This window comes from Mauremys reevesii, linkage group 6 (assembly GCF_016161935.1).
Source record: "Mauremys reevesii isolate NIE-2019 linkage group 6, ASM1616193v1, whole genome shotgun sequence".
Taxonomy (NCBI): domain Eukaryota; kingdom Metazoa; phylum Chordata; order Testudines; family Geoemydidae; genus Mauremys; species Mauremys reevesii.
In genome coordinates this window covers 14976841-14995460 of record NC_052628.1, presented here as the reverse complement: position 1 = coordinate 14995460, position 18620 = coordinate 14976841, and the positions used below count along the sequence as shown (strand labels likewise).

Here is an 18620-nt window from a genome sequence, read left to right as displayed (position 1 = left end):
TTAAAATGTGCCTTGCTGCTACAGTTGCATTCAAGTTCATTTTGCAGAGGTGAATGCATCTTCAAAATACATATTGTTGAATGTCAAGTTTGCCTGAAGCAGTACAGATACCTTCCAAGTATACAGTAAGTAGATGCCTATTGCCCTTCTATATTCTTCAGGATAAGATCTGCATGAAGCAAGTACCGGATAGTCCTTGTTTAAATAAAATACTGACATTTATCAGAACAACCATTTTAAAGGAAAGTAGCTGCCAATAACTTCAGTACATATTGGATCTGCTTTCTCTATAGAACAGAGTGGGATGGAGTGTTGGACTTTTTTTTTTTTACACACAAGATTAGCCATGTGTACTACAATATCCGGCAGATCTACAGTAATGGTCTCTGGGAAAAGCAAAGGACAAAATGGAGAGAAGATGGAAGTTAGAGGAGAGACTACCTTGTGCTTAGCCTTTTTACACTTTGCTGGTTTGGTCTACCCATTCTTCCACACCATTTAGTGCAATTTTCGATTCTGTAGTACTCCTAAACGCTACAGACACTGCTATGCATTCTCAGTAGCTTAGTCATCAACTATTCTGATCAGATAAATCAATTTTCCCTGACTTCTATGGCACATAGATAGACTTAGAACCAAGGCACAGATTTATCTCAACTTTGTTGATACTTCCAATTTACTGGGACAATTGGGAATAGACTATGCAGAGCATAACACCGATCAGGACAAGTAGGTTAATGCACATAAACCAGACTCCCCTAAGTAGGGTGAGTTTAGTAATTTTAATAAGTTATTCTAGGACAGCAAGTGAATGCATATGGATCACTCCTCACCAGAAATATTGCCTGCATCAGTTCAACAAGACAGAGTTTTCTGTCCTGAATAGTAAGTGGTACTAAGACAAACTGCATAAATGTCTCTCCACCTATGTAATTTTCTGCAGTAGTCTTCTCATATGTTTTGGATAGTTAGGTCCTTCTGTGCAAGTCTTCAGAAAAACCTTCAGTGCAGATTCAAAGCTGATCTAAGGAAAGAATGGGGAGAAATGGATGAGAGGAAGAAATACCTGGTAAAATGCAAAAGGTTGCTTTTTTTTTTTTAAATTCAAAATTGTAACATACGGGTTAGTAAGAAAGCAAACCATGGACCTGTGAGACAGGCTGAAGACTAGGTGCAGTTTAGTATTTTGTCCTATTGGGAACCTTTGCCTACAATAACTTTCAGAGAGCTGGAACCTTTTATGGGAACTCCAACTTGTACCAAGTGTAACATGCATTTAGACAGACTTGCAGATGGTGGTGATGCAAGGCAAAAAGTGTAATTACTAACAGACAAACTATATGTTTAAGATCTTTGACTCTAGAGCCTGCACATTCAATGGTATTTAAGGATGGATTGATACTTTGACCTACAAATCTATTTAACTCCAACTCACTGAAGGTATATCTACATTGCAATTAAACACCTGTGGCTGGCCCATATCAACTGACTCAGGCTAAGGAGCTGTTTAATTGTGGTGTAGACATTCAGACTCAGTCTGGAGTCCGAGCCCTGGAACCTTCCCCCTTGCAGGGTCCCAGAGCCCAGGCTCCAACCCAAACTTGAATGTCTACCTCACAGTTAAACAGCCCCTTAGCCCAAGCCCCACAAACCCAAATCAGCTGACATGGGCCAGCCACAGGTGTTTAATTGCAGTGTAGATATACCCTGAGGGCCTAACTCTGCCCATCCATTAATACTCATCTGCTTACTTGTCAAGTAAGCTACTACACCACATGAGGAAGGGTGGTAGATTCCAGCCCCAAAGAGTAATTCCAGGAGTGAACCTACACCATGAGGAAGAGCAGGGTTTGCCAGCTGTCCTTCTGCTATGTAGGCATTACCGCAGCCTGCCTTTGTACCTTCTGGGTATTTGTTTCAGCTAGCACATTCTCCGATTCTTTTGCCATGAGAATTTTATATTGGACTTTGCACAATTTCATTTGTGAAATTCTTAATGCACGCAATAGCAACACTAAGAGCAATTCACTACTTCTGTCAAATCTGGCACTAGATACCATCTGAGATTGCTCAAAGACTGAATTCTGCCATCTGAGGTAACTGTGCAAGCAAACTTTTTACACGGGGCTTTGTTACAGCGTTTGCAAAAGCTTTAATCAAAATGTTAGTGTTGGACAGACTCTTTTACAGCTTGGACTTTAAGTCCAAGAGATGCTAGACCAAGTTCACCTCTAGTGCATCTCAGCTGAAGTCAATGGAGTGATATAGAACAAATTTGAAAACCCACCCCCCTCTTTTTTTTTTTTTCTCCTTACATAGGATAGTTGGAGTCAAATCCTCACTACTTAACACTTGATGGATTTAAAGTCACACTGCAGTAGCAATCCTAATTGATCAGGAGGGTGCACTAGAGTTTAGAGGATCTCCTTTGTAGAAGGTGTTATATAGCCCTAAATGGGCCAGCTGAGTTTTCATTAACATGCCTTTAGTAATTAGGAGTCCACTGAGTTTTATTAAGCTTTCTTGCTCAAGACTGTAAGAACACCTGTTGCAAACTTCCCACTTACTGAAATTTCAGTGTCAATCTGATTATACTTGTCCTCAATATACACAGCCTAATGCCTTAATTGCAAAAGGTAAGCATTTAATTAAACCCTACCTTGTTCGGTTTTTTGTTGGCCATCCATCTCTACATTTCACAAACCAAAGATCTTTACCAGGAGATATGTTGGTCAGCTGAAGATCCTCCGCACAGAAAGTTAGCCTGAAAGGAAAAGGTCAGAAGCCATGGAGAGGTTACACATACAAACTGATGCAAGTTATTTATACACTTTGGAAAGTCGTTTCTAAATGGAACACATATCCATCATTCTTTTCTAGAGTCAGAGAAGGGGTCAGCAAGAGTTCTAGCACTGTTCGCTGCCAAGAAGGCAATTCTTGTCAGATATGGGCCATTTCTATTTCAAGAATGCTGTCGCACCATCCCTTCTAGAGTATTAGTTTTAACAGTGATCAGGCTGCTATTGAACAGCATTCAAAAGAATTAGTGTCCTTCTCTAGTTTAGTGCTTTACAGGTAATGTAAGGGGCAGTAAGAAGCCAAGTCCTTGACACGTCCTGTACATTCTTCTGAATTCATTAGCTTCACAGAAAGCCTGTTCTCTAACCGGCAGCATTAGGAAGTTCACCACTGTAAGCCACGCGACAGGGTGCCATCTAACAGAGGCACTGCTTGACCCATCAAAGTTCCCTCACTGAGCTGCAATTAGCTACTTTTCTTGCTGTCTTTGACACATCTGAACACTCTTGATTCAGAAATCTCAAGCTCACACCAAGTCACAAGTGTTCCCTAAAGAACTATTGCTCTACTCACTTCTGTTGAGTTTCCCCAGATTTCACACGTATACGTCTGATATGCAGCTCCTTGGAAGATTTATCAGGTTGGAACCAGTAACTTTTGAGCTCTCTCCACAGACTGTACCAAGACTGAGATGATCCTTCCCAGGTGAGCTTGATCCTTAAGAGATCACCAATGTCTTCTTCAGTATAGACCAGGAAGGGGCTAGTAGAATTCAGGCCAATTTGCTCAAGTCTGAAAAATAGGCAGAGACTCAGCATTCTTCCTCATTAATGAAGCAACTTATTGTACTTCTCAAACACTTGTGTTTTTGAAAAGAAGAGTTTGAGAGAGTATCAAACATTCTACACATGCAATTGAAAATCATGGTTCTAGTTTGTTACTGGTTTGATTAAAGAAAGTGACTCTGGCTATCTGGTTTAGTGTTATCCTTGTGGGGTGGCTCATATTTGGCTCCTCCATTTTTCCATCCCTCCTAAAGCAATATGCAGTTACAATTTACTTACTCCTCCAGTGAAGGAACTATGCACCCCTCTTGTAATCCTCCCAGATGAAGAATGCTTTTTGCCAAGAACAAACTACAGGGGGATGCTTTTAAACCACATAAAAATCCTCCATCATGCAAGGCAGAGGGGGGAGGTCTTTGGTAAAATTGGCTTCCAATCTGATACACCCTGGGCTGTAAGGGGTAGTGTGCTCTGTTTCCGCTTTTCTTTTCCCCATGACCAATCTACTGTCTCCTACACGGCTGTTCATCTCCCCAAGAATAAAATCTGGCACTAATTAGGTTGCTGCTTTACCGTCATTCAGCAGACCTTTGGATATTAGACTCAACTGCAATAATTCTCTCTCAACTCTACTTTAATTGTTAACTGTTGCTTCTAGTCCCATGAGTCCTTCCCACTGTCTTCATCAAAATAGGGAGATCAGTCAATTGTACTCCACTTACATTTCCAGAGAGAGAGGTTGAGACTCGCCATTGGTACCATGAAGGGTAACTGAGAAGGTGGGTTCTGTTTCTCCTAAGCTTTTGTAGCTGAAGATATGCATTTTCATCTGATAATGGTAAACTGAAGAGAGACAAGCACAGAGCCCAGTTTGTGAATAGAGGGCATTGTTTATTCCATGACAAGTCGTGGTTTGCAAGATGGTGCCAGTTGGCAGGAACAAGATCACCCAATCAGCCTTGATGGGTGCCTATGAGCCTTAGCTCCAATTAGAAAGCTGATAATCAGCCACAGATGGAACTCTAGGACCATTCTATTCTTTGGAGTACTCCCTGAGCCTTGTGTTGCAGCAGAATCATAGCAATCTTCTACCATCCCCACACAGAGGAACACTGTTGAAAGAGTCCTCTTATAGAAGCAGTCAGTCAGTGAAACATTTGTTTTAGTGGGGAGGTGGAGCATGAACGTTCTTCCTTAATACTAAATGTTGCGGTCTTGCTACCCTGAAGCAGATATTACGCATAAGTGTATTAGTGAAGGTTGCTTTTATTGTCACTATCTGTTGCACATCTGTACTATTTTAGTTTCTGCTAAGCCCTCCAAAGTCTAAATCTGAATTCAAGCATTCTGAAACAGAGAGAGAGTGAGAACCCACTCATCTCTCTGACAAAAATATTAGGTCCTCTCTAAAGTTATGATCTCAGTAGCTTAAAAAAACCCCATACCTCTGTAAGGCATATCAGCTCTGGTTTTTAAGTACATCTTGCTGTTCCTTTTGTTCCTCATTTTCTTGGCATTGTAACCAATGCTGTTGCAGCGGTTCTTTCGGCAGCTCAGGCAGATTCCCTTCTTGAAACGGCTGGAGTCGGTGCACTGAAAGGCGAAGCTCTGCTTATCTTGGTTCACAAGGGAGTCCACGAAGAGGTGTACAGCTCGCTCATGTTCGCATCTAACAACATCCCCAATATCTAGCTCAATAGAGAAGGTTGTGATGGGAAGATAAATGGCTGAAGTCTAGCATTCACCACCCCAACACCTACAATCTGCTGCACAAGTTAGTGAGTTAGATTAATTGATGTGCAACACAAAAGTTGTCTGACCCAAAACATTTTTTCCCCAATTAAAAAACAATGAGATGTTAATACACTACATTTAAAGCTGACAGACTTTTTTGTTCAAACACATTTAGCTGCAGAGATGGAAGGCAAGACTTCAGAGCCAGTGTAATGTGGCCTGGAGTAGAAATTAGTCTTTCAGCTCATGATGATTAACACCAGACTTACCAGATTTACTGACTGCAAGAGGAGAGGGCAGTCTAAAGACAGCTTAGATGGAGAACTGCCTCTTGTGAGGTTGTAACTATTATTCCAATACACCTGCCTATGTAAGGTGGGTGTCTCTTCTCTCCCCCCACCCTCGCCCCCGATCAGTTATTAAATAGGAAAAAATAAGAACTTACTCCCATATGCAATTGCTCCCAAAACATCACTTAATCCACAACCTGGCTGGAAGTCTCCCCCGTTGGGATAGACGTCAATGTGACCCACAGGCATCTGGATCCCAATGCTGAGACCCAGTGTTTCCTTTGTAAATGTATGAAGAACGTCCACAAAGTCTGCATCATCAGGGGAGAGTCGTCTGTGAGGATCAGCTCCTTCAAACATAGGGCCCGCTGGATCCAAGCCTGTTAAGCAGAACGCACAATACAGCAGCGGCAAAAGATCTGCTAGGTACTTTCCTAGCAGAGGGTGACGCAACCAGACCCTACCCCACAGAATATAATCTAGAAAACCAAGTATAAACTGTTCATTCAATGTCACACGGAGTGAAAGTGTGCATTAGTATCTGGAATCTTCAAGTTATTAAGGGGCATTGCTTCAAAACTGCTGCTGTTAGAAGCTGTGATGCAAAGAACAGAAGTCCAAAAAAAAAAAAAGTAGTGCAATCTCCATGGTACTGGAAACTCCAGCCACTAGGCACTTGTGAGTCTGTATTAGAGGGGTCCAGTGGTGTGGCACACCAGAGCAGGCACCCCCACAAGGTGTCTGATCACCAGGAGAGAAAGCTGGTCATTTACGTTTAGCCATTATTCAGGTCATGAAAGGAGGACGTTTGTGTTGATACAGTTCTGAAATGCGTCACTCTTACTGCTTAAGTATTCGGGGCTAAATCTGAACTTCAGTAGGAGCTGGGAGTGAGCAGTGGATTGAACAAGTGAAGGCCTTTACCCTGTAGGACACTTTATTATCCCGAGAATGAATATAAAACTAGAGGATTAAAGTTTAGCTTAAATTGGGTTAAAGAAATGTGTTGTAAAGAGAGGCCCTAACTAGCAACTAAGAGAAAGGCCTTGAAAGTAATGAGTTGTAAGTAGAGAGGGTGGCAGGTGCAAAAAGTAACTAATGAAATAGGGGAAGTTTCTAAAAAGAAGGTCTCTGACTGATAGAGGTGACTGCAGATGGTTTTAAATAAGACAGAGAATCTGTCTTACAATGAGCCAATGTGGATCTTACCACCCCACATACCAGCGTTATCTCAAAAATTAGGGCCTATGTGAACCCAGGTGCAACAGAAAAAAAATGTTTGTCAGAAAGGAGGAGGAGAGGAATAGCCTTGGAGAAAGCTGGTTGTAAATCTTATCTGGACTGAGACTGGAAATGAGGGTAAACGGTCTCAAATTTGTTTTTAGCTGATGTCAGTAATTGGCAATGACATCTCTTGTTAAAGGGTATAAAAAAAGTAAACACTTAAAGGGTTCATTGCTAATACCTGCCTGACCACATTGGAGCCGACCAATATGGATCTAAGCATCCCTGGGTTTAGCCTGTTGTAGCATCTTGATCAAATGCTTATCAACATTTTGTTACTGTTTGGCTGTAATAACTTATTTAGGCACGTTTACAGCAATTGTATAAATACCATTTGGCCTTTGGATTTAATAAAGGAATTTATGGCTAAATTAGCGTTGTAGTAATACCCTGCATAAATAGTAACTCCAACACAAGGCAAGTTCTATGGGTAGGTGTGTTAGTTGAGATTTTCATGTTAGGGCATAAGACATGTGACTTGGAGACAGGTTCATCAGTATGGGAGGGGCACAGCAGACAGTCTACGAAGCATGAATTTCTATAGGGGAGAGGAACCACTGCAGACTCCAGAAGGTACATTGGCAGAGGAGAGACTGGTGGGGAAGAAGAGAGAGAAGTAGTGAAGAAAATCTGAACAATTGACCTTTCCCAGTAGTCAAGGGATCCAAATTCCTATTAGTAACACCATATTGATACCTCGGACAATAGGAAGTTTCTTTATGGTAATATGGTCTAGACGAGTAGCTGGCTAAGACCAAGAACTAAAGATGGGTCAAAACCAGAATGTTTTGTCTGAATCATCCTGCACTTTGGCAATTTTTAAACACAAGGGACCTGGTTATAAGTAGGGCCCTACCAAATTCAGTCCATTTTAGTCAATTTCATGGTCAGAGGATTTTAAAAATTGTTAATTTCATGAGTTCAGCTATTTAAATCTGAAATTTCAGTGTTGTAATTGTAGGGGTCCTGACCCAAAAAGGAGTTGGAGGGAGGTGACAAGGTTATGGGGCGGGGGGGTTGCAGTACTGTTACCCTTACTTCTGAGCCCCTGCTGGCGGCTGCACTGCTTTCAGAGCTGGGCAGCTGGAGAGCAGTGGCTACTGGCTAGGAGCCCAGCTGTGAAGGCAGCGCTGCCGTCAGCAGGAGCAAGGATGGCCTGGTATGGTATAGCCACCCTTACTTCTGTGCTGCTGCCTGCAGAGCTGGGCCCTCATTAGCAGCCGCCACTATCTGGCCGCCCAGCTCTGCAGGCAGCAGCGCAGAAGTAAGAGTGGCATGGTATGGTTTTGCCACGCTTACATCTGTGCTGCTGCTGGCGGGGCACTGCCTTCAGACCAGGACGCCCGGCCAACAGCCACCGCTCTCTGGCCACCCAGCTTTGAAGGCAGCGCAGAAGTAAGGGTACTCTGTTTTGGGTTAGGACCCCCAATTTGAGAAACACCAGCCTTCCTCTGCGAAATCTTCATAGTATAGGGTAAATGCACACAAAAGACCAGATTTCACAGTCCGAGACGCGTTTTTCATGGCTGGTGAATTTGGTAGGGCCCTAGTTATAAGCCACTACTACCCACTCCCCTATTTTGCTTTATCTAATATAAATTAAACCTAGTTGTCTCTTAATTGAGGACTTGTGACATTTGGAGGTCACCAGGTGGAAATGTAAATTTCCACTGTTTATTAACTTTAAGTTCTAGTTTATTCACTTTATTGCAGGGAACATCCTGTTCTCAATGCGGCCCTCCCCACCATGTTTCCAAATCTGTACAAGATCCAAGTCATTCCACATGGAAAGTTGAAAGTTTCTCTTTAGAGTACTGGCTTTCTGAACCAATGGCACTTTACTAGGAAGTGGGTCATGGAGGGACACGGTAGCTCTTCACAAAGGAAGGGCAGAGTTTAAAATTTGATGTTGGCCAAAAGGGAAGCAAATGGATCTCTCGCTTAGGCTAGCTTGTAAGCCAGGTCTACTCTGAGATTTAGAATTTTGATAGCAAGGATGTGTCTGAGGGCATTTGAGTGAATCACTGTTTAGCTTGCACACCTAGTTGGGACCTGATGCCAGTCTGTGCCAGCAGCCTCACTTTCATGAGAAAGTGTCAGGATTAATAAAAAATCCACCGAGGGCTTGGGGTTTTTTTGGCAATAAGTGAGAGGTAGAATTGGAGCAATCATCTTAGTTTAATATCCTTAAGATGCAAGAAAAGCCATCAGTGAGGAGTGCCTGAGTGGAGAATTAAAAAAGAAAAGTTGGATACTTTAATTATTACGAACCCCAGAGTAAGACATCTCAACAAAGCAGTTAGGATTTTCAGGTTCTGACAACCCTATTAATATTGCAGGAGATGACAAAAGTATTGCATTGTAGTAGTTTTAGAACAGCCTTACCTGTAATTCTGCCTATTGTTCCGTTTGCATAGTTACCAGCATATCCAGCAACATGGGCACCAAGACTGTACCCAATTAAGTGGACGTTCTTAAGCAGGAGGTTCTGCTTTTCCTGCAAGTGTAGAAATAATTAAGTTTGTTCATACTTTCGAGAGTTGATAACGCTCATCTAGCAGAGGAACTCAAACTGCAAAGTTCAGGTCTACACATCCCCAGTGTAAAAGCGGTTTTGGATCATGCCTCTAACTGTTGTTTTCTCAAGACACTGGCAAGATGATTCAGTAGTTTGGAGACTAGTCAGTCCCTTCTTGTTTCTAGCCTTCAGTCCCAGTAAAGTTTTTCAAAGCATACCTATCTGGTGTGATGAGTCTGGGCTTCAGAGTTTTGCTTTGTAGCCCTATAGGTTTAGTAACTTAGTAGCAGCATTAGCAGGTTAGCTTTTATTTTTTCCAGAAATTGTACTGATTTTTGGATGCCTAACTTGACATCTTGAGCCTGATTTTTCAGAGGTCTGAGCACCCAAATTCCAACTGAAGTCAATTAGTTCTGCAGGTGCTCATCACCAAGGGCACTGGAACATTTGTAGAAGTGGAGAGGGCCCACCGGCGCTGGAACTAGGGGAGCCAGAGGGCCATGCCCTCTGCTTTTTAACATGGGCATAGTTTGGGGGGGGAGTTAGGGGGCAGCATTATACCCCCAAACTGCAAGCCTCAGGCAGGCATGGAGAGGCACCAGCAGGGGCTGCGCTTTGTGGTGGGGGATCAACTCAGTTTGGAGGGCAATACTGCCCCCTGCCCCCCAAACTACACCCATGTTAAAAAATGGGGGGCATGCCCCCCTCCCCCAGTTCCAGCACTGTTGCTCAGCACCTCTGAACACATGCCCAAAGGGTCTCAATCTGTTCATCCGCAAATGGAGGCATGCAAATCACTGGTCACTGCTTGAAAACTTGGGCCTTAATTTTCATTAAGTGAAGAGTCTAAACTTCAAAAATTCAGTAAGCACTGTATATCTGCTCTTGTCTGTAGCATTAGATAAGGTCATCCCATTGGCCAGAACGCCAGTCCTGATGTAAGCAGATGCATCTTCACTAAAGCAGGAATGGAATCGCTTAAGGGTTGCTCCTGCTTCCATGAGGTTTGAATTTGGCACATCTTCGTGCTTGACCATGCCGCTGAACTGAGGTCAAGAATTACACCAGCATCTTTCACATTCCAGAAGTGCTAGAACTGGCATCAGTTTGCACATGGGAACAGAACGTAACGATACGGTACACTACAACACAGGGGCCATTGTTACAACTTACCTGTAACCAGTCGAGCACCCTTGCAACGGCCTTTCCAACCACCTTTGTGTTGTTCACAGCATCAGTATAGAGCTGATGGGCAAGACCAAGCCAGTCCACCACCACCACGTTAGCATCCTTCTCTCTCTTCTGAAGAGCGGCCACCAGGCTTTCCAGCCAGTTTTCAAACATGCCACTCATCTACAAGAGATAAAATATTAGCCCTTCCTGGTCATAGAAAGCTAGACACACACATGCCAGTAGGTTAGCCTTATACGCTTTAAAATTTACATGGTCAACTTTTTACAGTTCCAGCTTTCACTTGGCACCAGTGCTTGTATCCCGCACTTCGCTACCACCTCTATAAAAGGAAGTCTGCTTTTGAACAGTGTCTCCACGCTTTCATTTAGAAAGTTTGATTTCTTTAGTCAGCTTCATGTGGCACAAATATAAAATGAGGATAAAAAGACACGGGCTGGTAAGTGTGATTTTGCAGAGTTCTTATAAGTGCTAGCAACATTGCACCACTACCTCGAATTATGCCTTCAAGCAGAAGGAGTAGGAGGTTGCACAGTACAGAACACAAAATGTACAGTATCCTGTATAGTCTACACCAGAGACGACTTGTGCCTCCCCATACTGGTGGGGGAGGGGCACAATCTAGAGGGGAGGACACATGACTGCCCCACATCTCTTCTGCCCAGTGACACCTCTTGCCCTCCACCCTGTGCCCAGCCTGGGTCACCAAGCTCTCCCCGCACCACGTTATCTGCGGGGGAAAGAAGAGCCTCTGTCCTTCTCTCCTTGCGCCTCCCCCCCCCACCACCACACACACATTCGGGTGCTCTCCCTGGCACAGAGCCTGGGTGGGAGGCAGCGATGGCTCACTCCCTGCCCGGGCTTGGCTGCCAGGGGCCGAGCAAGCCAGAGCCCCTTTCCCCCCAGCATGTTTCTGGCTCGCTCAGCTCTTGTCCCCGGCAACCGAGCCTGGGCAAGGAGTGAGCCGTTACTGCCTCCAAGCCAGGCTCTCTCATGCCGAAGCAGCTCCCTTCCGCTCGCCACCTGGCTGCCGGGGAGAGCGTCTGAACACGCTGGGGGGAGGCGCAGGGAGAGAAGGACAGAGCCCCTCTCCCTCCCCACCCTCAGAAGGCCAATCTGGGGAGGCACTTGCAGTGGCAGATTACTGCACAGGCCCAGGGTGCCCTGGCCAATTTCGAGGCCACGCAGGAGCGCTGGCACTTTCTTCCACCCCGGCTCCTCTGCTTCCCCCCGAGGCCCCACCCCCGGGCCAGGCCAGGCCAGAAGAGGAGCCTGTGGTAGAGAGTATATTCTCCCCCTCCTCTGCTACTCCCCCAGCTTGGATCTGCCTGAGCCCCTCCCCCATCCCAAGCTGGTCCAAGCCCCTCCTGCCATGCAGAGATATCCCGAGCTGCTCATCCAAGGTCCCCTTTCCCCCCACCTAGGGCTGACCTGATCCCGCCGTTCACCCCCCTTCTCGTAGCCCCTTTTGGGGAAAACTGGGCATTTGTCCCCTTTGCTCTTGCCAACTGGTGATCAGTTGGCAAGACCAAAGGGAACAAATGTCCAATTTTGCCAAAAAAAGTTGGGACATCCAGGGCCAAAACAGGACATAACGTCACCCTAGGCCAGGGGTCCCCAAACTTTTCTGGTCATCCCCCTCCTCCCCTTACATGGTCCATGCCCCTCCCCAAAGCTGAGGCCAGGAGCTGTGAGTGGGGCCGCGGTCGGCAGCTGGGAGCAGAGCCATGGCTGGGCTGGGTGGCGCTCCCACCCCTTCCCTGTGAGGGCTGAGCCAAACCCCACTGCACCTCCTCCAGCCTCACTGCACCCCCTCGAATGTTCCTCTGTGACCTGCTAAGAGGACACACCCCACAGTTTGGGGGCCACCGCCCTAGGCAGGGAGCCTGGGCAGCCGTGGGGAGCCCAGAGCCCTCCATCTTCCCTGGGCAGGGGGCTGAGGTGCCTGGGAGCCCCCGGCCTGTATCCCTGCCACCCAGGGCGTTCCACTCAGGGAAGGTGAAAAGTCCAGGGCTCCCCATAATGGCTTGAGCTCCCTGGGCAGCTCTTACCACGCCCCAGCTTCCGGCCAGGCCAGGGGCAAGGCCTTGGGGGAAGAGGGTGAGCAGGGGACAGGGCCCTGTGGCAGGAAGGGGGAGGAGATGTGGAGGGGCCCAAATGTTCTTTGAGCCCAGGACCCCAATAAATCATAATCTGCCTCGAGGCACTTGGCGGGAGGGGTCACCTCTGTTCTAGAGACAGACACATGCATGGAAACTCAAGCATACCAAATAATAATGTTAGAGCCATTTGTGCTGCCCAACTAAAGAGCTCAAAGAAAACCAAGTAGTGCCTAGAGCTACACAGAATTCCCCATACTTACTGTCCATCCATGAATAATAAAGAAGGTTTTAGCTGTCAAATTGAATTTGCAGTCCTCTAAACATTTGTCTTGGCCTATGGAAAGAAAGCAGCCTTCAGCCCCTGGAACTGTGGAGGAGCGAAGATTAAACTTCACTTGTAGCTTCTGAGCCTGTGCAAGTTCTTTTTCTTTCTTCAGCAGCTCAGCAACAGTGTCATCTGGAGAGAGATCAGCAGGGTGCATGGTTACTACTTTTATGGTCTGATTCAACAAAGTAAGTGCAAGGTAGGGTTTCATTTTTTAAACACAGCGAAGTAGAGTATTTTAAGAGTTTGTTTGCTGCCCTTTTGGTATCAAATGAAGGCTGGGAGATGGGAAATCAGATTCTCCACTTCTTCAATTTGAAGAAGGGGAGGTGATTTTCTGGCTTACACAATACAGTATTTCTAAAGATACCTCTAAAACAGAGGTCCCCAATGTGGTGCCCATGGGCGCCATGGCACCCGCCAGGGCATTTATGTGCACCCGCCTAGTGCCCAGCAGGGGAGAGAAGCCGCGGCCCCGCGCCTGCTGGGGACAGAGAACTCTGGGGCTGCAGGCTTCATTCTATGTTAAAGTAAGAATAATACATATATTTGGACCAGCGGTTCAACAATGTTTTACTTTTTTAAAATAAATAAGGTGAAAACTGTTTATGATACTTATTTTGTAAAAACTCCTTAATCTTTCTTACAGGTAGATAAAAAAAGCAAATTCACATGGTAAGATGAAAGAGTAATTGCCGAATAATTTAATTAATACCTTTTACATGTAAAATTACCCTTTTTAGCTTATGGATTCATTCATTATGGCTCTCTGAGCTAAGAGGTGAAAACGTTATCTTAAATATGATTTTTTGTATTATTTAATGTACAAATACAAAATAAGCCTTGAAAAATTGTTGGCACCCGCCCCACTCTTCTGAAAACATGAATGTGCTACTGGCCACAAAAAGGTTGGGGACCACTGCTCTAGAAGATACCAGCTGGCATGTAGTTTCAGAGACAGCTGCATAGGGAGGATACCTCAACTTCCTTAAATGCCCTTGACTACATCCTCTGCAAGTGATTCAAAGTCAGACACTACATCCCCCTCCTTATCCTGCATCCAGTAGAGCAGCATTTTCCAGCTCAACAGCTGACTTTTGTTCTGTCAAAGCAAGAAGCTTCATGCCCTGTTCTAAAGTTTTGGAAAACAGGTTTCTTGGTAATATCCAAACTTTTCTGAGGCCTGGGGCTTCTTTGATGGAAGATTGGGACTTCAGCCACTCTGCTGTAATTGAACTTCACCCAGGATCTCCTACACAGTATGGCAAGCTATTCTGATTACAGATTGGTGAGCTGCCCAGTCACTTCAGTCTGCTAGCCAGAGTAGTTTGGTTTGGAATTCACAGACATTACAGGAGGGACAGGGGAGTGTCCAGAAGGATGCCGTGGGGGGATACTGTGCTGTCCATTTAATTAGTGTAAGTCAGTTATGAAGAGTAGATAATGTTGATTGGCTTTCAAGAGCATAGCTTGCTGTAGCTCAAATAGGCCAAAACGAATTGACCTTCCAAAATCTAATTATCCATGGAAAATGCTGCAGCCCTTATTAGCACAAAATCCCCATTGACTTTGATGGCAGTTCTGAGAAAGGGTTAGTGACAGAATTTGCCTTTCCCCGTCCCCTCTGAACTTGAATTGGAGGCAGGGGGTGATTAACAGCTGGGTTTTTGTGGAGCAAGTGCTATATTTGACACTGAATCAGTTTAATTTCATTTCAAAATTGGTGTCTAGTCTTACTGCACGTGCAACTTTTATAAACTGAAAGGAAATCCAGCCCTCGTGCAACCCCTGTGACTTCAGTGGAAGTACACCTGCTTTAGACCTCTGTGCCTTTACTAGCATCTTACAGCTAACACCTAGGATCAAGCACACGTTAACATGAGATTACGTGTGTCTTGATCACCTCAACATGCCATTTTCCTTGTCTGTGTCATGTTACAGAATGCACCAGGACTCTGCAGCTCATGAGAACACGTGAGCAGAACTAGCTATGAAAATGTGTGTGAGAGTGTCTAACAGGTTTCCTGCATCCAGGCTCCCAAAGAAAGAAGTGACAGTTAGTTAGGGGTGCTAGAGGATATTGCTTATACCTTGCTATACTTGCTATCTACATAACAGTTTGTTTAAAGCTTGTAGAGTGAGTAAATTTTCTAACATTCAGGGGGAACTTTCATACATTCCTAGAGCACTAGCTCATCTATCCCTTCAGCTGAAAAAGGCTATTTCTATTTCCTACCCCATGCCTACACTGGATGATGCGTGTACCAGCTTTCTACACACTAGTCTTGTCAAGTACTTAAAAAGAAATCACACAGCAAGTTTTCTCTTAAGATGTTTGCTATTACAGTAATAGAGCAACCTCTCCCAGCAGTTATCCCCTTAAATCTGAAACTTTAGTGCCACGTATGTATCTATTAATCAAGACTGTTGGTGGCAGGAGAAATCTACCTGAACTAAACCATTATGTTAAACTAAATGTATATGAACTTTATTTTTACAATACCGGCTTATTTAATAACCCACACAAAAAAGTATGAACGTGGGTACTGTAACAACCAAAGGAGCATAGTCAAGAACAAGTTAAAGTCAACATGGAGTTCAAAGTGGGGCACATAAATGACTGGCATCTGACTGTAGCTTTATGCCTAATCCATGCGTTAAGTCAATGAAACAACTGTTGCACTGATCCTTACACTAAGTTCTGGTGTAAATTACCTTTCAGCAGCTCTTCCTTTGCAACCGGTGCGGGGTCCCTCGCTGCAATGCAACATGCAATACCAATGCACAGCAGGAAGGCAGAGCTTCTCATTGCTTAAACAAGTCAGGATCTCTTCTTTTTGTGTGTGTGGGGGGGTGTCTTTTCTCTTTTGCTGCTGCTGGCCCTATTCCAATCAGAGCTGGGGTGACAGAGGCACAGCGCTTCTTAGCGTCCCTTCTCCAGAAGAAGGAAAGAGAACGTAGCAAGTTTAAAACAAAAGAGAGAGAGGAGAAAGCGAGAGGAGCAACTGCAAGGCGCCGAGTGCTGCCGGTGAAGCGTCGCTCCTGCCAAGAGGCGGGCTGGGGGGTAGTAGTTAAAGTCGGGAATTGGGAGTCACCTGACCCATCGCCAGATGGGCTTGACTAATTTATTCATGGCTGCGGGATCCGATTGGTCACACCCTCCCCAGACGCGCGGCGGCCCCGCTCCAAATCTTGTGAATGAAGCCGGCAGCGCCCGGCGAGCGGCCGAACGAGGCAGGAGAGCGATTGGCGGAGCGGCATGGCCCGGGCTGCGGCGGCGGCTGCCAGCCCGGAGCTGCCCCGTGGTGTCCCGGGCCCGGGGGTGGCAGCGGGATCTTTCCTTTTCTGATAGGCTGCGGCACATCACAGCCCCCCGCCCTTCTCCTGTGTAACAGGACACCCCAGTGCCTGCTCCTCCGCACGTGGGGCGCTCCCTGCCCCTGGGGGCTGAGTGAGACCTTCCCCCCCTTTCCGAGCGGCTCTGGGAAAGGAGGCTCTGCTGGTACTTATCCCTAGGGAGCACAGGGAGACTTGGGGGGTGCAGCCCAAAGAGAGGCTTTGTGGGGGTCCCGGAGTTGCTTGAGCCAGCCCTGGTGCTTTTCTGCTTCCTCCCTGCCACAGTGCTGCTTTCTGACCCCCAGCAACACCCTTACCCCACCCCATGCCGCTGCCTTCTCCACCCAACCCCTTGCCTGCTTCTCTCCTCGCCCCCCGCCCCAAGGGCAGCTACTTCCCGATCCATTGCCCCCATGTCTGTCTACATATTTCCAGTGCACCTGTCATCATGGGATCAGTTGTGGGTCTGGTTCTGCTCAATATCTTCATCAATGATTTAGATAATGGCATAGAGAGGACACATAAAGTTTGCAAATGATACCAAGCTGAGAGGGGTTGCACCTGCTTTAGAGGATAGGATTATCATTCAGAATTATTTGGACAAACTGGAGAAATGGTCTGAAGAAAATAGGATGAAATTCAATAAAGACGCATACGAAGTACTTCACTTAGGAACAGTCAGTTGCACAAGCACAAAATGGGAAATGACTGCCTAGGAAGTAGTGCTGCGGAACGGGAGCTGGGGGTCATTGTGGATCACAAGCTAAATATGAGCCAACACAACAGTGTAACACTTGCAAAAAAAAGCAAACATTCTGGGATGTATTAGCAGGAGTGTTGTAAGCAAGGCACGAGAAGTAATTAATCGGTTCTACTCCACGCTGATTAGGTCCAGTGCTACATTTCAGGAAATATGTGGACAAATTGGTAAAAGTCCAGAGAAGAGCAACAAAAATGATTAAAGGTCTAGAAAACATGACCTGTGAGGGAAGATTGAAAAAAAATGGGTTTGTTTAGTCTGGAGAAGAGAAGACTGAGAGGGGACATGATAACAGTTTTCAAGTACATAAAAGGTTGTTACAAGGAGGAGAGAGAAAAATTATTCTCCTTAACATCTGAGGATAGGACAAGAAGCAATGGGCTTAAATTGCAGCAAGGGAGGTTTAGCTGGTCCAAGACTGGAATTGCTCCTGAAGGAGGGGAATAACCATATATATGCAGGGTCTGAATGAATGAACTCTCCCCTGACACTAATGATGAACTGGGGAAGGGAAAATACCTCAGAACCAGACTGTATTTACATGAACACACCCTCTCTGCCTAGGTATGAGCAGACAGGAGCTGTGTTGTTGGGTTACCTCACCAGTGGGTCAGAGTGACCAGTGGGGTGGTGACACCAGAGCAAGCGCTCAGATGGAAGAGCGAGCAAGGTGCCATCTCACTTCCAACCCCCACAGGGTGGGAGTTGAACTCAAGCAGATACAGTGCTGAACTCTGAGTCTTCACTGACCAAGGACAACCACTGTGAGGCCTGGTCTACACTGGAACTGGGAAGTTTACAGTTTTTCAGCACAGCGATGGGCTGCTGAACTCCGAACTACCGAGACCGTCCACCCCTCAGGCGCGCGATGCTGGATCTCGGGCTCCCCGTCCCCCCCGCCACGCGCGTTTTGGTGTGGTGTGGTTCGAGTCGAGCGAGAGCTGTTTGAGTTTGAACTATCGCGTCTAGATTAGATGCAATAGTTCGAACTCCGAGAAGTCGAACACTACGCGTCGACCCGGCAGGTAAGTATAGACCTACCCTGAGTGGGATGTGGTGGAGGGAGAATGCGGGGGCACGTTAAAGGCCCCTTTGGTTGTTGGACTCAAGACCCTGAGGCAAAAGACGCTGCCTAACACACTCTGGGGTGGGCGTTTTGCTCACGGTTTTGTGATTATGAATCCCGCTTGTGGCATTTTCCCTAATTAATGCTAGGTGACGTCCCTCCTTTCATTAAAAGTTTATTTTCTACACTCAGACTCTGTGCTTGCAAGAGGGGAAGTATTGCCTCTCAGAGGCACCCAGGGGTGGTGGTGAATTTTCCCAGGTTACTAAGTGGGGGCTTGAGCCAGTTCTGTGTTGTAATGTTGAAAATGAACCCCAATATACTGAACCCTGCCCTGGTTGCTGCTGGCTCCACCTGGCTGAAGGGTTACACATGGATCCCACCACTATTCACTGCAGTTAGCTTTCCCACAGCAAAGACTATATGAGAA

General features: G+C 45.9%; 1 protein-coding gene across 1 annotated transcript; it reads right to left on the bottom strand.

Moving 5' to 3' along the window:
• Positions 1-334: 334 nt before the first annotated feature.
• Positions 335-16027, bottom strand: LIPG (lipase G, endothelial type). The gene is made up of 10 exons (XM_039545617.1): positions 15744-16027; positions 12964-13160; positions 10584-10763; positions 9278-9389; positions 5764-5988; positions 5030-5272; positions 4307-4427; positions 3373-3591; positions 2660-2764; positions 335-1024 (listed from the first exon to the last, which is right to left on the bottom strand). Exons 1-10 carry the CDS (start codon positions 15835-15837, stop codon positions 1003-1005), a joined length of 1518 nt encoding a protein of 505 aa, XP_039401551.1. The 5' UTR covers positions 15838-16027; the 3' UTR covers positions 335-1002.
• Positions 16028-18620: the final 2593 nt, after the last annotated feature.